General features: G+C 33.3%; 1 protein-coding gene across 1 annotated transcript in view; it reads left to right on the plus strand.

The window, feature by feature from the left end:
• AP3B1 (adaptor related protein complex 3 subunit beta 1) overlaps window positions 1–23,762 on the plus strand; it is a 246,442-nt gene that overhangs the window by 163,624 nt on the left and 59,056 nt on the right. Inside the window, exons 20-22 of the mRNA XM_057740597.1 lie at window positions 748–895; window positions 10,291–10,363; window positions 18,343–18,449. Of these exons, the coding sequence (XP_057596580.1) occupies window positions 748–895; window positions 10,291–10,363; window positions 18,343–18,449 (328 nt within the window). The remainder of the gene's footprint in view (window positions 1–747; window positions 896–10,290; window positions 10,364–18,342; window positions 18,450–23,762) is intronic.

Genomic DNA, 23,762 nt, shown 5'->3' on the forward strand with positions numbered 1-23,762 from the left:
CTAACATAGTGCCAACATATGGTGGGCAGTCAGTAAATATTTGTTAAATAAGGGAGTGAGTGCACAAATGAACGAATAGCATCAATACTTAGGTTTGATCATTTGGTCTTTTAAAACTTTCTGTCTGATTATCTTACATTTTTAGTAAGACTTTCCTACATTAGAAGAATTGTCTTTTGAACTGGTTAACATTTTGTTATATGTTTAAAGGTCACATTTGGGGACACATGTTAATTTTCTTGGACAGAAAAATCTGTAAAATGCAAGTCCATTTTAGCAAAAATAGATGTATAAGTATTTAAATTTATTAATGAACACAGTATTTTGAGACGGCATTTTAAAGTCAGGCTAAGTATCTTTGAAGTTGTTAATGTTGGCACCTAATGTGTATTTCTGATAAATTAAACATTTAATTATTAATTATCTTCTACCTATATCATTTAGTGTTATTTTATGACCCTTTGCATTTGAAGTGTGTTATAATTAGTTTTGAATGGGTTCGATTTATTTTGTTATAGATAATAGTACCTTTATCATTATTTCATTAACATGTTCTGGAATTTTAAAACCATTTTTATTGTCTTTTTATACACTAAAAAGAAATGGTTCTCAGTGAGATACACTTCTGTAATAAAGATTTTGATTCGTAGGCAAAATGGACAAATGGTAACACTTGTTTGTTTTTTCAAACTTCTTAAACTTGTTTATATAAGTATCTAATATTTCCAAATTTATTATTCTGATTAGTGATTCTGAAGATGTGGACAAGGAAAATGAAAACTCTCAAACTTCAGATTCTTCCAATGCTGAATCTAGTTCAATAGAAGATAGTTCTTCAGATTCAGAATCAGAATCAGAATCTGAAAGTGAATCTGAATCCAGAAAAGTTACTAAGGTAAGAAATTACAAAGTTTTATAACTGAAAATAGTCTTGTAGCCTTTTCCCAATTACAAATAAATGTTTCTGAAAATTAATGTTTTGTTGAAAATCAAGAAACCAGCGAAAGAATTTAATATGTCACTGACAACTAAAATAAACACCATCTTCATTCATCTACACCTGTGACTTTTTTTGTTTTTTCTAGATTATCACTTCCCATATAACTCAACTCTGGAGAAAAGTTAGAAACCTCTTTTAATCTCACCCTTTCCAACCAAAATTAGAAACCTCAGTGTTATGAGTGTGACTTTGTTGTTCTTGGCTCTGATGTGACAAGGGAGGCTTTTTGCTGAAGGGGAAGTAAAGGGAAGTCACAGAGACAGTATTGAGCAAAGAAATGTAAATGTACATGCATCATAAGAAATTTAGACTAATATGCTTTTTAAAAAATATTAGGCATTTTGGATAAAAGAATATTTTTAAAGGTTTAAGAGTATACATTCTATAATAGTCAATAAAAATGCAGTAGCCTAACAAATACAAGAACCACTTATATAATAGAATGATTTCACTTTTTGGTATAATATTTGTAACACTGAGCGTTGTCTGCTTAGTGGCAAAAAATTAAACCATGAATTGGAAAAATGTAGTTTTCAATACACAATTCAGACCTAATCGTATCTTTCTGATCTTTAATTATTATTCTCTTCCTGTAAATGGATCATGGCAATGCTGGTTTCAAATGCAGTGGTTTTTATAAATAAATGTATTATTCCATATGTTGAAAATAAAGTAACACCTTGCCTTTTTTTGAATTCAGTTCCTTTTTAACCTATTTTTTTCATTTATTTGTTCTAGTAACATGAATTTCTTTAATAAGTCATTTGAGCAGCTAAGTATAAAAATAAATTCATCAAAATAATAATTGCCCTTCTCCATCCAGAAATTCATTGTTAAAGAATAAAAAAAAAAAAAAAAAAAAAGAATAAGCATGCTTGAAAATTGGCTAGTATTTGTCTTACCTTATTTCAAATATTCTTGAATATAGCAAAACCTATTTGAAACTTGAATTTATATCTAAAGCTTGTATCTGTGTGTAGTATATAACCTAGGATTTTTATTTTTCAAAAATTCACATAAAATCTTAGAGATTTTTAGGTTTATTAATCTGGCCTCTTATAAAAACTTACCACACAGTGAGTTTGATATATTCTCATTTCCTACATATATTAAATTACAAAAAAGCTTAAGATGTTATTTAAAATAAAAGAGCTTTAGAAACAGAGTAAGGATAACCCAGAATAAGAAATCAGTGTTTTTTTTCAAATGACCAAGCAAGAAATTAAGTAATGTCAGGTGGTTGGAATTAAAGTGAGTTGTTCTTAGGAAGTTTTGTAAAAGTTGAAAAATTGTAGACTTAGCACCTATATAGTGTGGGGCTTTAGCATCCCATTAGAATGCCACAGAGGTGCCCCAGTTCAGAGATTCAGTTTATTTCTTCTTTGTCGCTTTCAGTGATCAGATTAACTTTCTTAATAGTTGAAAATATTATACTGTAGAACATCAGCATAAAATTTCAAAGTAATGCAATGAGCCAAGACTCTAGAGAAACTCATGTTTTACTCACATTGTTGATAGTTTTATGTCTGTGTTCTGCTTATGTACTTTATGTTCTCTATATTATAATGCTTTTCCTGCCTGTAACAGGCAGGTAGGATTGTTTGTTTTAATTTATATTCTCCACCTTGGAGCCACCATAACTATTCTTTTCTTTCTGAGTGATTTGAAGTGTATCATGCAATTACAAGCGTACCAATTTTCTAATAACGGGCAACTCTATAATTTAGGAAAGTCCTCCTTGCACCAAGTGTTGTGGCTTCTGCCTTAAATTATGAGTAATGAAGGCAGATGGTGGGTGCTTTACCTTAATTTAGCATGACAGTGTGTTAATGCTGAAAACTCATATGCCTGAAATCTGCAGTCCAACTGAATCTATACTTTTTCTCGTTCTCTTCCTTTTCTTTCTTGTGGACAATGTCTTTTGGGGATATTGAGCATGCAAATGGGACTTTGAGGGTATCTGAATATGTGGCTTTGAAAACAGTTCATTTTATGGTGGTCCTGTGAGATAGGTATATTGTTCTCCTTGTTGGAAGATAATATCTTTATGTTTCAGTTTCCTCATCTATAAAGTAGAAATGCTAATACCTACTCTGCTTTTTTCAAGTGCTATTTCAAAAAATCAAATGTGAAAGATCAATGTAAAGCCCTGTATAAATATAAAATAGCAGTGTTAACATTTTTTAACTTCAACATTAATTCCTTAAGAGACTAACAGTATTAGAGAACACCAATGTTAAAAGGAACGAAAAATTTTTAGGAACTTTTATGTCTCCTACATTTTTCCAACTCCTTTTGTACCATTCAAGTTAGGAATTAACGTTCAGGTGTGACCCCTTACCTGCAGCCTGTGATCCCATGCACTTTCTGCAGAAGACAGCTGCCATTCACTGTGAGCAGATCCTACCTGTGTGCTCTCTGGCACACAGTCTCTATTTACCCTCCTCCTCTTTCTTTGAGTGTAGCTCTGAGTAAGCGATCCTTAGTCACAGAGCTGAGAATAAGTCTTTTTTCCTTTTGGCCTTGTTTTGTTGATAATCATCTGCCTCCATCGTGCCTTCAGTCTCTTATTTTCACTAATTCCTCCTCTGCCAACCAAAGCACTCAAGTCCTCCTAGCATTTAAAGAGAGGAGAAGGGAGTAGAAGAGAGAGACAGAATGTGTCAAAGTGAGAGTTTAGAAGAATAACCTAGATATTCTCCAGCCACTACCTCTTAACCCAATTATTCCTTAGTCCCTTTTAAATTGGTTTCTACTCCTATTACTTCCTACAGATAGTGTTCTCTGAAAGGTCAGCATGATCTTTCTCCAGACCCAGTGACCTCCTCTTAGTTTATCCTTCTCTGTCTTTTTGTATGACTATTTCCATAGTATTTGAAACTCTCTGCATCCTTTTTCTTCTGACTTCTCTGACTCTTAATCTTTTGATTGCCTCACTTTTTACCCACTTTTGACACCCAAGTGTTAACATTGCCCCAAAGTTAGTACACATTTTTTTGAAAAATATTAATTGATGTGAATTAATTTTAGTCCTTTTTTCCTCTACATTTTGCTGCTGTGAGACTCATTAACTCTTGTAGCATCAGCCACAACATTTATCTGAATTACTTCCATGATAACATCTCTAAGTAAATCCCTACAATTCTAACTTTCCTTCCCAAATTCAAACCAGATTGTTAGACCTTTCAGGAGCTGCTGGTATCCCAAGCCTAATATAGCCCGAAGACATGATCTATCATTTGGTACCAGCATGCTTTCTGTTCTCCCAGATTTGTAGACCCATAATTGTCTTGACCTCCCCTGCCCCATCCTATATGTTTACACAGTTGCCAAGTCTAAGAGATTCTGTGTATTATTTCTCATGTCTGATTCTTCTTTTCCTACTACCACCATTGTAGATGAGCTCTTCATTACTTTGCCCATAGACATTGCCTTTCATCACCCTCAGACACTTTCCCAACCCCAGTCCTTCTGTACAGCTGCCAGATTAACGTCAAAGTTACCTATAATGATGCCTGTTGTCATTTGAGTTCAGTAAACTCCTCAGGCTAGCATGTCCAAACCCACCTTTCCAGTCTTAACCTTCTTTGTGTTTCAGTCCCGGTAGACTATTTGTGGCTCTTATAACATGCTGTATGCTTTTCTGTTTCTATGCCTTTGTTCTTCGTTTTGCATCATTTCTCTTATTACAGAAAATAAAAGCTGAGGAGAAGGTGGCCTTATATCAAGGGTAGTCCCCTGACTTCTCCTAGTTGAGAATGACTACATGGCATGAAGGACATTACTGACTAGAGGGTATTACTCACGTGAATGGTGTAGGGACAGTCAAGAGGGTGAGAACCACGGTTGAACTGTTTATGTTCCTAAAATGTCTGTCATTCAGCACCATACCCTGGCATGTCCACGGGACACGAAACTGCCGTCATACATTCTGGTGTCAGGTTGGTTTGTTTCGGTTGTTGATTGCGAGATGTCCTCGTTTGAGGTCAGATATTATCAGTAATGACCAAAGAAAATTATCCTTCTCTTCAGTTAAAATTATTTTGATGGGCAAGCCTATTTTTATTTGTGATGTTCTTTTCTGAACCAAATTTAATAAATATTTTGAGTCTAATTCTTTTTATGAACTAATTATTTTGCCCTAAGTAATACCTATAATAAAATTGGTTTTAATAGTTCTGTATTTTTAGTACTTCATAATACTTCACATGGTGTTTAGGAAACATTTTATTTTTTTACACAGGAGAGTGGAGAAAAAATTAGTAATACAGGCCACATTAAATGAGGAAGAGATTCACATTTATATCACTTTATCCTGTGTTTTACTGATATAATTAAGTTGTAATTCTGCTTGTAGTTGAAATTATGTGTGAACAGATGGTAAAATTTTTATTTAAAATATATTTTTTAAGTTGCCAGTGTTTGTTTGTTTGTTTTCTTTATTGAACCTAGGCTTCAGTGTTTTTATTACCAGCCAGTAAGTTAGAGTGCTCCCGCTTACTGAGTGCTCCCGCTTACTGAGTGCTCCCACTTACTGTAGTTATTTCCACCATCGCCTTCTTAGTCCCACTGTTCACACCTTAACTGTGATACCATCATTCTGATTATATCTTCAATGTCTGTACACCAATTGCTGAAGATTTAGATAAGTTGTGATTAAAAAAATAAAAATTTTGTCATAATTGTAACTTGTGAATAATTTTATGTATTTTCCTTATAAATATTAACAGCATTTTAATTACATAAACTGTATATAAAGCATAATAATCTATCAGTGGAAAATAAATATATTTAATATACTTGCCCCTAATAGCATTAATATTAAGAGCATTTCCATATTTGAATCAAAATTAAGATTAATATGTGTACTAGCATTGAGAAAGATAGTACTGTCTGTATATACCTAGCAGTGTTTTAGATGCTCTTGTCAGTGGCCTTTATCACACATTGCAGGGATCTCACAAAACTTTGCTAGTCCTTTTTGAGAGGTGCAAAGAAGCTAATTAAATCTTTTATGTGCTGCATGGACTGGTCACAGATCTTGTGACTGGTATCCAGATGTCAGTATCTTGTGACTGGTATCCAGATGTCAGTAAATATTAAGATACACCTCAATACAAGATCTGCCATGTGAAAAATTCTTGGGTATAAAGTAAATATGGGATGTGTATGAATAGATTGTGAATAAGAGTGAAAGGAACTATTTTTTGATTCGTTTTCTGCCCTGTTTGTAAAGTAGGGAACAAGTTTTACCTGTGTTTTTCCAAATATTTATGATTGTTGCAATTACATAACTTCTCCAAAGGTTGTAGAATATTGGGTTTTACTCTGACAATTCAAAGGCTTGCCTCTTTCAATTTATGTCTTTTCCAGTTTAGTTCATGTTTTAAGTTCTTCAGAACAGAAATATCATTTCACTTCAATTGAGATCTTTAAATCAAAGTGAATGCCATTAAGCAAGCTTTCTTATTGAAGTAGGTATAATCTAATAGGGAAGATTTGTTTAACACTTTGGACTTCTTTTTTACTTATATGGAAGTCTCAATTTGCTGACAGTGTACTTTTGTTTAAAGCACTGTAAGTGTGAGCCTCAAATTTTTAAAATCAGATTTATTAGATGACTTGAAGGCAAGAGAGTCATTAAATTGTCTTTGGTTGGGAATTCTAACTGAAAATATTTCATGCAAATACCTTGCCCTGTGAGGCTAGAAATAAGCCTTGAATTTTTGTTGGTTTCAAAGCATAGTGTGGATTTGACAAACTTTACATACCATTTATCCTGTTTTATAATTTTAAATTTCAAACCTCTTCATATTGGTTTCCTCTTAGGAAGCATATTTGATGCTTTTCGTAGCAGGTCTTTTCTGCTTGCCTTTTTTTTTTTTTTTCAATCAGCGTCAAGATGAACGTGCGTAATAGATTTTTAAAAACCTTTACAAGGTATATTATTACATTTGTTTGTATTATTTGGAGCTTAATAAATATTTCCAGGATCTTTTATTTATTATTTGAAGTGAAATATGTTAAATAGAAATCAGTTTCTTAACCTTGTGACTTTGTATTTCATTTTGAAAATGTTGATGTGTTGAAGTGTATAATCGAATACCATAGAAACAAATGGAGATTTGAGGATGATGAATTGATAACTAGGTATTTTTGTAGCGAGGTTTTAAGATCAGTTACTGTTGTCCTTATAAAAGTCTAATACAGTCACTCAGCTGTTAAAAACCTAATCCCCTATTTAAAAAAATATACAAAAACAAATTGTCTATCTTTCTGCCTGATCTCTTCTCAAGTACTAACACAATGGAAACAGTGGGTGATCTGTCAGTGTGTTTGGTTTGTCAGTGATGGTTTTGTATAAATATTGGGAGGGTAAGAATAAAATTCACACAGTAAAATATGATTTCATCTGCCTTTTCTCTGCAGCTCCATGGCTCATGCTGCGGTGTGAAATTCTCATTTTACACACTTTGCAGGCGGAGCACATGAATTATGCATTGAGCAAGAAAAATCTCCTGCCTCAAGTCCTATATGCATTTACCCAGGTTCTGTCTCTATTACCAAGATGAATTGCAAATGGAGAAATGTTTGATGGAATAAGGCTCTTAACTTCTTTGTTTAGAATTCAGATTTTTATTTTTATAGTAGATCCTTTAAGTATGAAAATGTTTTGAACTTACTATGGATTTTTCTAAATAAAAAATGAAATATAAGAGAGGAATGCCAAACACATCACGAGGCTTTTTATAGCCTTGATTCGGAATGCAAGGCTTTTTCAATTCAGTAGAAATGACCATTATCTATTGCTAATGTTGTATTTCAGTCACTGGTTATTTGCTGTACTCAGAAAGTCAATGAAATTCTGTACTTTTGAGAGCCTTTTTTCTGCTTGTTTTAGACTTCTAATAAGAGAGTATGCCAATTTCACATGCAGCTCTGTACTGTGTTGTATGTGACCTGATGTGTGTTTAATAGATATTGTTACACACTCTTAGCCGTGAAGTAGAAAATAAGGTATATAGACTTGCCTCCAGCTTTAACTTTGTCTTGATTTGATAGGTTTCAAATTTTTCAGGTGGGGAGGTAACAGTTCCATAAAGACAGTCATGCACCATTGTAGCTTATAGGAAGCTACACCATTGTGCTCAGCACAGCATTTTGATAAGTCACATGGTGATAAGCTTTTTGTTATATGTTCTTTCTTCACAGGAATGTTATTCTTGTTGAGATGGCATATTCATTCTGAACCTGTTTTTGTTACTTGCAACTTTTACATTTCAGCTTCAGGACTAACATTTATTTTTTTTTCCTAGTCCTAGAAATTATTATTTATTTCAGGTATGGAGAGAGGGGCAAATGTTATTTGTTTTGTTTTTAAATGACGAATAAAAATTAAAACCTACCTAGATGATTTGGAGTTCTCAGTGGCAGAAATAAATATTTTGAAGAAAACCAATGCCATTGTTTTTAGTTAGTATATTAATGTGTGTTATTTATGATCCTTGAAAATAATTTTTCTGAGTATTGGCATAAAGGGAAAAAGAAGCAAGACTAAAAATCATTTTAAAATGTTACCTGACTTGTTTTTTGATGTATTATTCTTATTTATGTATATGCACTGTTGTAAAAGTTCTAACACTGTACAGACTTTAAATGATGGTAAATTACCTTTTGCTTTAGTGATACCTTTCTGTAGTTAGAGGAATACTTCAAAAATATTTGTAGTAATTTACATTAACAATAAGATATAAACTCCTTTAGTAGATTACAAGTTATCTGAAGACAAGGAGTGGACTGTGTCTCTCTTGGCTGTGTTAATTCCATTGCTTAGCACAGAATCTGTTAAAAATTCTATACATGTGTATTGAATGAATGAATGTTTGAATAAGTAAACAAAAACATTTTGGCAAAAACTTAAGTTTTGGTCTTCAATTTGAGAGGTTTAATGTAAAAAGAAGTATAGATTATAAAGTTAAGTAACCATGACCCAAATACATCTATTTGATACCCTAATCCTTGTTGGTCTTTGTTTATGGTACTACTCAGTACCATGCCTTATTTATTCTTTGTTTGTTTGTTTCTTTCTTAAGGTTATGCATCTAAGGTTATGAATACCAAACTCTAACCAAACTCTGAATACCTCAGGCTTAGGGATCTAGTCCATGGGTATCCACATTTCAAAAATATAGTAGACTGAATAAGCAAATTTGAGGGTGGAGGAAGCCCTAATTATGTGCAGAAATGTTTGAATACTTAGTCTCCCCAAAGGGTTAGAGACTACCCTTTGTTTTCTGTTTCCCCCGAAGGAAAGCAGAAAAGAAAGTAAATGAATTCTTTACAACCCTAAAGAGCAAGAGCCTGAAAATATTATTTATAGACTTTAATGAATACTTTTGGCAAAAGAAGTCTGATGCAACCCAGTGGTGAAATATGAAGTACCTAGTGCAATGCCTATCACAAACCACATCTCAGAAAGGCCAATCTATCACAAGCCCATTGACAGTTTCAGAGCTAAGCATGTATTGTTCAAGCATTTTTTTCTTCTAATTAATTAATTAATTAATTAATTAATTAATTTATTTATTTATTTATTAGCTGCAGTGGGTCTTTGTTGCTGCACACAGGCTTTCTGTAGTTGCAGAGAGCGGGAGCTACTCTTCATTGCAGTGCATGGGCTTCTTATAGCAGTGGTTTCTCTTGTTGCGGAGCACGGGCTCCAAGCGTGCGGGCTTCAGTAGTTGTGGCACTCAGGCTCAGTAGTTGTGGTGCATGGGCTTAGTTGCTCCACGGCATGTGGCAACTTCCCAGACCAGGGCTCGAACCCCTGTCCCCTACATTAGCAGGCGGAGTCTTAATCACTGCACCACCAGGGAAGCCCAAGCATTTCTTTTTCTTAAATCAACTTGTTTAAAAATTATTTTCAAGAATGTTTATATACTTTCTACCAAAGAGTCTCATTAGATTTTTATGTTAGCAAAAAGCAAAAAGTTGCAGATTATAAAATAATTATTTGCTTTTAAATTTTCTTCTGAAGGTCTTTTATAATCTCTAAATAAAACGTATTTTAAAATAACAGTTTGCAGGGTGGAGAAGAAATACCATGTGCCAACTGAAATAAAAATTTTGTTTGAAAAAAACATTTCACGTAATCATATAGAAGCTTAATTTGACTTTTTTTTTCTTGGAAGACTAAACAAAGGGAAAGATGTTTGTTTTGAAATGTTAAAAACTACTTCATAGATTTTTAAATGGAACATGCAATAAATGAAATATTTATTATTTTATAGGAGAAAGAAAAAAAAAAAAAGCAAGATAGAAGTTTTCTTACCAAAGACATTTCACTTCTAGATCTAGATGATTGTAAGTATTAAAATTTAAATTTTTTTCTTCTGTGCTTAGTAATAGTGTTGTTCATTTTTATAGTATCTTTCATTTACATGTCTCAAAATAAATCAACATCTATTAAGAAAGATTTATAAATGTGATTAGGTGAGAAAATTTTAAAAATTATTTCTATTAGTATTTTTTTCCATCCATTCAGTATATCAGTTTTGTGTCACCTGAATACATATAATTGGTCAAATAAAAGTGCACCAAATTCATTTTAAGATATTTTGCTTTAGTAATTTATGCTTGCTTTAGTGAATAATTATCCATATCTCACAGCTTCTATGGCTTTAAATGTTGATTTTGGGGATCAAGACATCTAACATAAGGAGGTAGAGGATTAGGAATGTAATTGGAAATGTAAAGAAAAAGCAAGAAAGAAGTTCTCTTACCACCACAGTCTTCTGCTTCCTGCACTTGGGGTGGCAACAGAGATGAGTACAAATCTTTTGGAATATAGTGTAATTTATACCTATCAATATTTTAACTGCAAAAAATCCTGTCCCAGCAAATTTACTTCTAAGAATCCTACAAATATGCTCCCCCAGTATACACAGATGTGTATTTGTCTCCCTTTAAATTCTCCTGCATTGTGAGAAAGAGATAGTAGAACTAACTTTGTTGGTAGGTAGATTTTGCATTGGAGGAAGAGTTAACAAGTGAAATTTCTGAATATTAAACTATTATCATTTTGCAATATAGTTTTCCTATGCTAGAGGTAAGTTATGTATTTCTGTCTTATTCTGTCATAGAGCTGTTCTGTTTGTATTATTTACCTGGCCTCTTTCCAGTGGTCATGGCAAATTCATACTGTAGAGAAATTAAAATATATAATACCGAGAAATACTTCACAGAGAAATTAAAAATATAATTGGAGCCAAATTTGAATAATTTTACACCTATTGGCAAAGCTGTTAAAGTTTACATCACTTCCCACCTCTTGGCTAAGATTTTCAAAGTAACATCCAGTATTGTTAAGGTTTGGAGAAGCAGAACACTACATATGTTTTTCGTAGGCATATAATTTAGGTGCAGCTTTTTGAGGCCATTTGAGCAATATCTATCAAAACTTAAATTCCACACACCTTTTGACCTAGCAGTTCTTTTCTAGGAATTTATCCTGTAGATAAACTAGCAAAATCAGATCTTATTCTATCCTTGTTTTAGATTCTTTAACTTAATGGCTTAATTTTACACTTAAAGTCATATTTCTAGGTTTCCAAGATCTTAGGTGATCTGACTCCTGCCTACCTCTTATCCATACCATTCCTCTACATTTCTGAGATATGCCAGGCTCATTCTTTTTTTTTTTTTTTTTGGTTTTTTTTAAGCTCTTTATTGGAATATAATCATTTTACACTGATGTGCCAGTTTTTGCTGTACAACAAAGTGAATCAGCTGTATTTATACATATATCCCCGTATCCCCTCCCTCCCGCGACTCCCTCCTACCCTCCCTGTCCTGGCCCTCTAAGTCATCACCCATCTTGGAGTTGACTCTTAGTAAACAGTAAGCATTCAATAATTGCTATTATTGTTGTTATTATTTACCACAAGAGTATATTTTACATTTTACTCTGCCCAAAGCACTGGGCTAAGTTTTGAGGATATCAAGGGGCAGGAGGCACAGTTGTTGCTGGGATGGATTTAAATCAGTGGAAGAGAGAGCATCAGAACCCCAAACCTAGGTCCACCAGTGTACATGTGTGTCCAGGCTCATTCTTGCCCAGGGCCTTTGTTCTGCTGTTTCCCTTGTGAAGAACTCTTCTTTCCAGATCTTCTGATGGCAAGCTGCTGCTTATCTTTCAGATCTCAGCTCAAAAGTCACCTTCTCGTACACACTTCACAAATCACTCTTGCTTGTCTTCATGGCATTTTTCACTATGTGAAATTATCTTTATTATTTGTATTATGTGTTTATTGTCTGTCTTGCTCACTGTTATTCCCAGTACCTAGAACAACACCTGGCAGATAATGGGTACCCAGTAAATTTTTGTTGAATTAATAAAATATGCAAAGTTATGTACAGAAATTTCATTGCAGCATTATTTTTACAGCAAAACCCTGAACATAAACGAAATGTCTACCAGCAGTATAATACAACCATTCTGAAAAGTGAGGCAAATCTTTATATGCTAGTTATGTTATTAAATATATGAAACATAAATTTTAAAAAAGACACATGCAGAGTATGATTCCACTTATATAAAAAATGAGGAAAAGAGGAACTATATCCTGCACACAAACACAAATATGATTGTACATCATATATTTCTGGAAGGCCATAGAAGAAACACTTAACAGTGTTAGTTTTACACCCCTTTGGGATGTAAGACTAAATTAGGGACAGGAGAGAGAAAACTGCTTTTATTTTGTATCTCTCTGTGACAATTAATAGTTTACATTTATATGTAAAGTCAGAGTCTTAAGTTTTAAATTGTAAAAAAAAACCAACAGTCAGGCATATTTAAAAAGGAATTAAGAGTAAAGGTTACAAGGTACTAGAGTGGACTGATTCTTTTTCTCCTTGAATTTGACTCTGGATTTCCTGGCAGCTAAGGAAAAAAGAGAAAACTGTAAAATGATACAATGTTTATTATTTGATTCTTTTTAAAGCTTTTTTTTTTTTTTTTTTTACTATATAGAAACAAAGATTTTCTTAAATATTAAGTTTAAAGAATTTAAATGTAAGATTCTATTTGATTTTAATACCCGGGAACTATTTATTTAAAAATCTTTTGTAATCTTGCATTTGTCAGAAATGACACGAAACTTTTTTTTTGTCTTTTTTGTCAATTTAGCAAATTTTTGTGGATTGTCTGATAAGTGCAAGGTACTTTGCTAGGTGCTTAGGACAGACAAATAGAATTTAGTCATACTCTTCCAGAGGCAAAAATCTAATCAGGGACATAGCTACCTGAACTAGTAATTATTATGTAAGAGAGATAATAGAGGTGCAGTGAAAATGAGAGGAAGGAGACAAAAACTAATTAACAAGCTAAAAAGCCTTCTGGAAGAAGCTTAAAGAAAAAGATAAGTGGAGTGTTATGGGAGAAAAGCATTGTTGATGACAGTTCTTAAAACGCTGACTTCCTTACATGCTACTTATTAGCCTACAATAGTTCTCCATTGTCCACGGCAAGCAGTTTGTCGATCAAAAACTAAAAAGTCACTCTCCAGCGTCTTGCAATTAGTTCTCTGCTGTGAGAATTAGATTAATTTTGAAGGAGGGGCAGACACATTCCTTATATTTTATCTAATCATAATCCACAGAGGTGTTTTGTTCAGTACGCACCACGTATCAGGAGAACTGCAAGTCCTGAATTTATCTGTGTCTTCATTCAGAAAACATTTATTGAAACCTGCTGTGAGCTAGGTAATCTACTATATTCTCGAGATTCTAAATGGACATAACATTGCCCCTACCCACGGAACTCTCCAAGTGTCATGGGAGAAACAGATGTCAGCCATTAGATTACCACATTATAAATGAAATGAGAAAGAGAGGAGACCAGAATGCTGTTAGGTATTGGGGTACCTAACTCACCTAGCTGTAGCAGGATGTAACAGTGGAGCTGAGTATAAGTAAGAATTAGTCAAGCAGTTGGAGGCAAGAGAAGAGAGTGAGGAGAAAAAAGACATGGAGAAGGGAAAGAGCTTGCTAATACCTGAAATAATCATCATCTCTCTCTAAGGAGGCAGTATAGTTAGCAACCCTGGCAAGAAATTGGCTCTACTATAAAACAGTTCTGTGATTTTAAATAAGTAACTTGATATTTCCTTGTTGCATCTGTTGAGGAGATGTTATCAGAAGCACAGGCCTGGTCCTGCCTTTAATCAGTTAAGTGAGTTAATTTTTTGTCTCATTTTATTCATTTGTAAAATGAAAAAAGAATGGCTGAAAAGTTTCTACAGTTCCTTTAGATTACGAAATTATATGACTCTATTTCATGGGGTCAGTTGATAATACATTAGAAAACATTTATGGTAGAACATACAGCCTAACAATAGGTAGGCTTAGTGGTAGAAATATACTTTCTTTTTTCCAGACATATTTTTTATTTCTGAAAATTAAAATATCTTTTAGTACCTCATACCATGTGGTTATCTCAATAGGATAAAGCAGCAGTCATATTCTGGCATCCTTTTATAGGAAATATAAACGTGTAATTACACTATTAGTACAACTAACTGTGAAGTCTTTTTAAAATTTTATCAACCGGCAGTAATCATGCTTCAAATAAGTCTTATAATCTGTGATGTCATATTGTTAAATAAATTGTAGTAGAGGCAGTAAAGTGGAGTGGCTAAGAGGACAGTGGACAGTCTTGCGTTTGAATCCCATTTCTGTTATTTACCAGCTGTGTGACTTTGGACAAGTTACTTAATCTCTCTGTGCTTTAGTTGCTTTATCTATAAAATTGGGATAATAATAATACTTTTTAGAAATATTAAGAGGATTAAATGAGTTGATAAATGTAAAAGTACTTAAAACTGTGTTTGGCACATAAGAAGCATTGTATTTATATAAGGGTTAGCTGTGATGGAGATGATGACGCAGCAGCAGCAAGTTACATTTAAAAAGTTAAATAACTTCATATTAAACCATTACATATCGAAGGTTTTATTTTACTGAGATTTTAGAGCATAACTTTGATCAGAAAAACAATTGTATAATTACTTTATTAAATATACTTTAGTAAAGAAAGTGTTTTGTAGAAAGTTTTAAAAAGGAAAGAAAAGAAAATGAGTTAACATTCTGACAGCTGAGTTCAGATTCTTTTCATAGGCAAATCTTTTTCCCTTCGAATTGGATTGTACTGAGATACTGTTTTATTATTTGCTTCTTTCTCTTTGTATCACACACATCCTTTTCCTTGCCATAAATATTCTTTAACAACTTCATTTTTAATGACTGCATGGTTATCCTTTATGTTGTAATAAATTCTATTTAACAAGTTTACTATTGTTGGAAATTAAACTATTGTTTAACTACTGTTGTTTCCATTTTTTGCTGTTGTAATCAGTGAACAATACATATCTTCATAAGTATATTACTGCATTATCTCCATGATTATATCCTTAAGGTAAATTCCCAGGAGTAGAATTGCTGGGGCAAAGGCTTTGAAGAATTCTACTGTCTAAAATTACCTTCCATAAAGTTGGTACCAACTTACACAGTAGTAATGTGAAAGTGCCAGATTCCTTTTACCCTTACCAGTGCTGGATTTTGTGTTTAAAAATTGCCTTTGCCAATTTGATAGGTGGAAATGGTATCTCATTTTAATTTCTATGCCATGTTATTTAAAAAAATAAATAAATAAATGGAGTCATTCTGTTTCTTACACATTAATTTGCCATAGTCAACTGGCTGCAGAATCCAATTTAGGATAAACTTTCAGTGCCAGCTTTCATCTTGCCAGACCCGTAAACAGATATATAATCATTTCTTTAATGCCAGAGCCTCTGTTTTCTAAAAAGCTTATCTTTTTTTTTTAAAGAGTCAAACTTACCTGTAGTGTGAATTTTTCTTCTCGTCTTTTTCTTCTCTATGTCTTTAGCCAAGCCGTAGTTGAAATCAGAGGCTATTTCTTATTCAATTTTTATTCCTGTTATGGGCATCTAATATTTTAGATGGATGGATAGATAACCAAATGAACAAACAACCACTTAGAACCCACCAGAAGAGTGCCATGTTGCATGAAAAGGCAACACATTTTGATTCTAATTAAAAGAACCAACTTCTAGTCCTACAGTGGTTCTACCGTTCACTTGTTTTATGATCTTGCAAGTCTTAATCTCCCTGTGCCTCAGTTTACGTCTTTATATAAATGCCCTTTCTGCCTTCTCACTGGCATTATCTTACCTCAGTCCTCATCACATCATGCCTAAACTTTCATAAATTCTTCCTCACGCCTAACCCACATGCTCTTTCCAGTTCTTCAGTCTGCTTCTTACACGAGTCTCTGACTAATCATCCTGCAGTACCGTATATCATATTCCTCTTCTTGGTAGATTTTTAACAGTTCTCCTTGATATATTGGGTAAATCCAACCCCTTAGCTTTACAATTTCCCACCTCTCAGCCTTTGTTTACATGATCTTATTCAGTGGCTAACCAGCTTCTTCTTTGCCTTTTATTTAAATCCTGCCCTTACTTAAAAACAGGGCTTCGTTCCTTCCTTCTCACCAAGCCTTCTTTTACCACCCTATCCCCATTGATTCTTTTTTTCTGATTCCCTATGGCACTTGCTAATTGTTAGTGGGTTTTGACATACGCCTAAGGAAGCCTGGGAATTTGTAGCAGTGCTTCACACTAAGCGCCCACTCCTTTAGGAGTGCAAGGGAGCGACCGAGGGCTCCACTCCCTCAGTCTCCACGCTGCTTTTTCTATTGTGTGTGTTGAGATTTTATTTAAGATTTCCTTTGAAATTAGTCTTCTTTTGGCAGTATCATTTACAAACTGTATGAATTTTTTTTTTCTTCAAGCATGTGTACCTTTTTTTCTCAATTAGATTTTAAGTCACTTGAAGACAGGGACTGTATCTTGAACTTCTTTGTCTCTCCCTTGCTCTCTTGTTCAGGAAATATTTATTGCTAACTTTATGAATTAATATTTGTTCTGCCTAACTTACAGGATATTTGTGAGACTAAAGTGAGAAAAAAGATGCTTTGAAAAGTGATGTCACATGAAGTAAACGTAACTTCCTTTATAGTTTTGTTTTAGAGTGAGAATTTGTTGGAAGCTAAAACTTCTTCCACATTTGAATTTATTTCATTCAACAAACAGTTGAGCAATTACTGAGTACTAAAAATTAATGTCAAAGTCTGCTCACACACACCAGTGGAATTGAAAACACGTAAAGACACAAATTTGTATTATGAGAGAAGTATGGTTGTAGAAGTGTGTCCAGGTATATCTGTGGCACAAACAAGGCACATACAAGCTGTGTTTAAGTGAGTCAGGTTGTGCCTTCCCTCTAAGTGGTATCTTACTGGGTAGAGATTGCAAGGTGAGCAAGGCGGAGAAGTACCTTCTAGGCAAAGGAAAAAGACATGAAACAAGATCTCGGTAACTCTTATTTGTAGAACTAGAACATAGAAGTGGGTGATGAAATTGGAGATAAGCTAGACCTGCCCAGTATGGTGGCCCCTGGCCACATGTAGCTTATTTAAATTAGTTACAATTTAAAATGCAGTTCTTTGGTCATACTAGCCACATTTGGTATATGCACTAGCGGCCACCATGTTGGGCATTACAGCTATAGGACCTTTCCATCGTCACAGAAAGTTCTGTTTCCATCATCACAGAAAGACCATAGAGGACCTTGCACATTTAATTAAGGAGTTGGACTTTTATCTTGTATAGGCAGTTGTGAGCCTTTGAAGAGTCTTAAGCAACATGACCAGATTTGCATTTACAAAAGATTTTCAAATTTTTTTAGTATCAAACATTTCTATCTAGCACATAGCTTTTGCTGACAAAGTATAATTAAAAGGGAATTAGATAGTCTGGGTCCCTTATAATTATTACAGTGAAGGATAAAATAGAGGAAGAATTTAATAAGCACCCTTTTAAGCCTTGTAACTCAACTGGAGAACTCTCTTGAAAGCTATTGTTATTCTTTATATTAGTCTGAAAAAATGTTTCTTTACCTTCTTTTAGTGAAGTTACTGGGTGATTAATGTTAGGTGATAAAAATTTTCAAAAACTATTACTCAAGATATTTGTATTCTTATTTTGTTATAGGATTTGCTATTATGTTTTGAAAGCAAAGACTAATAACTGCCATGACTTGATAATAACTTGACTAAATCAAGATGTTAAATAGAATTGTCATAGATTTATTAATCAAAGTAATTTAATTAGATTTACTAGCAAAATAAAAATGTTGCTTTAGTAATATGAATTAAATTTTCATGCACATTTGCTAATTTGAGCCTTTTCTTACAGTTAACCCAGTGTCCACTCCAGTTGCACTTCCCACCCCAGCTCTTCCTCCAAGCTTGATAGCTGATCTTGAAGGTTTAAACTTGTCAGCTTCTTCATCAGTCATCAGTGTAAGTAATTTTCAGAATTCATTAGCTCGGTTTTCAAATGATGCCATTGCATCTTTTTTATTAAGATGCAAATAATTGAAGTGAATTCTTAGTCTCAAACAGTTCTTCCTCTAACAAGTCTGTTTCAAATCTGACCTTTTAATTTTGTAAAAATTTTCTTATCTTTTTTTAAAAAATGTTATTGGAGTGTAGTTGATTTACAGTGTTGTGTTAGTTTCAGGTGTACAGCAAAGTGAATCAGTTGTACATCTACACATATCATTTAATTTGCTCTATCCAAACCATTATCATTTCCATTTACTTCTCCTTGTTACCCACATTTATTTATCATGTGTACATTTTTCTCTGATACTGTTATATATCTCTAACATACAAGAGTTCTTTGCCACATTCAGTTAGTTTATATACATAGATTCTGCCATAAAGAATTGTTGTCTACATTAACAGACTTTCATTTCCATAATCATTCTATTCCTACCATACCGTTCTTTTATCATAGGCTACTAAAAATACCTGACTGTTTTCATTTAAAAATTCAAGATTGTATTTCTCTTTACATTATCTTCATACATATATTTATATGCCTTGGTGTCTCTAAAAAAATTCTTTAATATTATTTATGAGGTATGACTTGCAGTGAGGCAAGAGGGTTGCCTATCTCAAAATAATGCCAAAACCATCAGCCTGTCACAGTATCTGAAACTGCAATAACTTCTTCTGTGTTAGCATGCTATATCCACTAGCCTTTCACTCTAAATCAAGCATGCTGCCTAAGATGTATAATCTGTTGATATGCTTGACCTCCTATTAATTTGTTGTTGGAAGTCTGACAAACTAAGAGATAGAACAGGAAGTTCTGATGGGCGCACAGGTAGCTTGAAAAGATCTAGTGTATCAGTGGTTCCCAGGACTGGTAGGGCACTGCAGGGTACGTGATTGGTGATCTGAGCTGCCTGGGAGCATAGAGCTGCTTCTGCCAGAAGTAAGAAAGAAACGTACCTAATTCTTGTACAGTGTTATGAAGAATTCCCCCTTCAAAGCAAAGGTGATATCAGGGCTGTGCAAGGAAATAGTCAGAAGAGCTACGCGTATTTCTGTCCAGCTTTGGTCAGCTCCGTTAGAAAGTACAGGTGAAAACTCTTAAGCTTATAATGTTGTTTTTCAGTTACAGAACACGATTGTCTGTCGGCCACTCAGAAATGAGCACGAACGGTATTTGGGATGTTAGTTTGTGCTTCTTGTTGCTAAAAGGGAAAGGCACATTAGAAGAGGTGGGGGGAAGCAGCTAAGTCTTTCTTTTATTTAAGTAATAAATATTTATTGAGCATTTGTGGTAGGCTCTAAAGAGAAAGTGGTAATCAAAAAATCTGTAGTTAAGCGCAGTTCGTCTCTGAGGGGAAAGAAGGCCCTTAAAAACTTGGGAGGCAATAAGGTAGTAGGTGAATAACTTGGGTTTGATATCAGATGACCAGGGTGCAAACCCCTGCTTTGCCACCTACTAGCTATGTGACCTTGGGCAAATTGGTCAGTAATTTTCCTGCACCTCAGTTTCCTGTGAATATAATATCTGCCTCACAGGATTCTTGCAAGATTAATGAGATAATAAATGTGAAGCTCTTAGAACAGTGACTGGCACACTGTTATCACTCAATAAATATTAGCTAATATTTTTGGAAGTGATACGATATGCGATAATGGACCCTCAGTAGACTCTTGTAGTTTATTAACTATAAGAAGAATACAGTTGAGATTAGAAAAGCTTGTAGTAAATTTTCATTCATCACAAAGTAATTGAAGGACTCACCTTTTTATCCTAAAGAAAATATTTGTTGGGATGGTCTCATCAAAGCAAAAGAAAAGCACTCTATCCAAAGAATATGCAAAAAGAGAACTGCCAAGTGAAGCAGAATCGTGACGTTCATCCCCAAAAGCTAACAAAATGATCAAACGTAGTAGTAATAAGAATGGCAACCAGAAATTCACCAGCAACAATCAAATAAGGAAATGATTAGAACTCTAAACAAAGACAAAAGTGGAACTTTGAAAAGTAGAACCTATAGAAATAAATTGAATATTCTGGTGCAGAATGTCATGACTCCTGATCTCACCTCCAGCCCTCAAAATGGTACTTTAAAAAGATGAATCCGCCAAATTGTACGTTTCCTCGTTAAGTGTACAAATTTTGAAAGAAGTAGACTAAAGACATCAGAAGAAATAAAGTCCTCAAAAAGTAAAGCCCCCAATAATGGTAGGGGACCTCAACAAATATAGGGGTCTTTTGGATCCTAAAATGAAATTCACAGATGAGTACATCCATAATTTTAAGATCAACATGTTGCCCTAATTCAATAGAGAGAAAAAATAAAAGTAATTTATAATAGATAGTACACTGATGTATAAATGCTTGACCATGACTACATTATAAATGTAGTGAAGTGGTTAAATGACGCTGGCAGCTATAAATGCAAACTGATAGAGGTGTATTATTGTATTAGCAACTCAGATACCATGGGTTGTGGTTTAACATAATTTTCCAAAACATCAAATAGTTTTTCTGGTAGTTATTCCTGGAAAATTGAGTACATTAAAACCTTGCAATGACCAACCCCGCCCCCAAAAAACTACTTTGTACTGATATGAAAAGTGTTCTAGGACCTGGTGATTTTAAACAAGTTTTCACATCATAAATGTCCAATAAGACATTTGAAAGTTGTGAGGAACATGGTATAAATTTTATTGGATGAATCTGCCCTGTTCATTGCGGAGCATCTAGCATCCTTGGTTTTTGCCCATTAAAGCTGGTAACATCCTTTACTGTCTCTTCCCCCAGTCATGTGCCAACTACAAACATTCAAAGCAGTTTAATGTAGCAGTTAAAAGCACAGGCTCTTGAGCCAGACAGACCAGCATTCAAAATAGAGCTATGTCACTTTACAAAATGAGTGACATTGGGTGGGTCATTATAGCTTTTGGTGCCTCGGAGTTTTTTACCTGTAAAATAATAATAATAATGTAACCCATCTCACAGAATTGTTGTTAGTATTAAATGAGTCAACATATATGAAATGCTCATAACAATACCTGATACATATTAAACACTAAGTTTTTCCTGGTATTATTTTTTATTACATTATTATTACAGCTTTGTAAAAGGAAAGAAAGTATGACCCAAAAAACTTGTGTTATTCTTCTCTATAAAGGGTACAGATAGATATTCTCAAACAGGAAAATAACTGTCAGTCCTTCTTTAAAGAAAAAAAGGGAGTGGTGATACTGCTTTCCCAATTAAAAGATGAGTCAACCAACATAAGAGAATCAATATCAATGGGAATTATGGTCACAGAATTAAGTGTAAATGATAAAATAAGAAACCAAAACTACTAGTATAGGTGAGGAGAGGAAAGGATGCATGTTAATCATTTCATTTTTCATAGTAGGAAATTAATTGGTAATACGCAAAATTGAAACAGCTTTTGTTTTTGTTTTTTAATAAGACTCAGATCTCTTAATGGTTTATATATTCTCAAAGAACATTTACCTGAAGTTTTGGAGGTTTGTTTTTTTAGATTTATTTTAGTTTCTTTTCTTCAATTCAGTTAAAGTAAGATTATAATCCCATTCTGTAGGAGAATTTGTCTGTTTCTCTGTGCATCTGTTTGTTCACCCATGCTACAGAGATGTTAATCATGGTTAACAGTATTTTTGGATTTTGGATAGGATTTTTGGGTGATTTGTTGCTTTCTTTTTTGTACTTTTCTGTAATGTTTAAGTCTTTTAAAATAAATACTAATTAACCTTCTAAAATAATAAAATTATTACTGTAAAAATAAGCAGAAATACAAAACAGGCAAAATTAAGTTATGGTATTAGATGTCAGAATAGTGATGACCTTCAGGAGAGTTAATGATTGAAAAGGAGCACAGCAGAGCTTCTGGCTTGCTGATAATGTTCTGATTTTGATCTAGATGCTGGTACATGGGTATAGTCAGTTTATGAAAAAAATCTTTGAACTTTGCTCTTAAGATATATTTATTTTTCTGAATGTATATTATACGTAAGACATTTTTTCAGTGAATAAAAGATATAACACTCGTAAAAGAGGAAATATAGATAACAGGTACATGAAAATGTTCAGTAGTGGTAATGAATAAATGCAGATTTAAAGAACCATTTTGCCTGTGACATTGGCAAAAATTATAAAACTGATGTCCATTGTTGGTGAGGGATGCAATGAAACAGGCATTATACACTGCTCCAGTGATGACAGTCTAAATTAGGGCATCATTCTGGATGGCAGTTTGGCCATCTATATGTAGAGTCATCAAAATATGCATACTCTTTGACCCAGTAGTCTCATGTCTAGATTTTTCTTGTAAGGAAATAATTAGAAATACAAAGATTTATGTGCATGGTTGTTTATAACCACAATGAAATTAAGGAATGTTGTATAATCATTAAGATGTTTTTATCAAATCTTTGAGATGAAAAAATGTGGTATAAAATTAAGTGATGAGACAAAATACAAAATATTATGTATTTTATCTCAATTTTATAAAATTGTATACTCACACTGTGTTTTTAAAATGTAAGGAAAATGAAAGAATAAAAGCAAATGCATTATAATGTTAACAGAGGTTTTCTGAGTGATGAGATTATGGATGATTTATATTCTTTATGTTTTTCACTATTTTCCAGAGTATCTCTAGTCAAGGTATAATATACATATTATCCCAAAAGCAGTCATTTTTTAATAGATAGGGTAATCATGTATATGAATGACTAGGATTCCTTTTTATTGACATCTAATGTAAATGTCTGTCTTTCTGAATCAACACTACTAATTATATTGAGCAAGTCATTTGGTTTTCTCAGCTCTAAAATGATGGCAAGGTAAATCTCCATGTTTCCTTTTAACTCTAATATTCTGTGAATCTAGGGAATTTTGAAGCAGTGAAATTAGTTATGCTGGGATGATTTGAAAGTTTGTGAAAATAAATAGATGAAACATTTTTTAGCTTATATGATTTCTATTTCATAGATGATTTTTATTTCAGTGAGGTATTAAGTTTATTTTGTGTGTTTGGTACAGTATGGATAGGTTTTATTTTTTGAAATTACCAAAATATTTACCATGAAATCCAAAGAACAGTTCCTTTTTCGCACTAAATATTTTTCAAGTGAAAAATTTCACTATTTGTTTTTTCCCTTTGAATTATAGATTCAGAACACAGAGGTTTTTAAAGCATAATTTCTAGTAAATATTATCATTGTAAAGAAGCCTTGTTTTTTCAAACTGTATGATAAAAATGATGT

The sequence above is a fragment of the Hippopotamus amphibius genome, chromosome 1 (genome assembly GCF_030028045.1).
Source record: "Hippopotamus amphibius kiboko isolate mHipAmp2 chromosome 1, mHipAmp2.hap2, whole genome shotgun sequence".
In the NCBI taxonomy this organism is placed as follows: Eukaryota; Metazoa; Chordata; class Mammalia; order Artiodactyla; family Hippopotamidae; genus Hippopotamus; species Hippopotamus amphibius.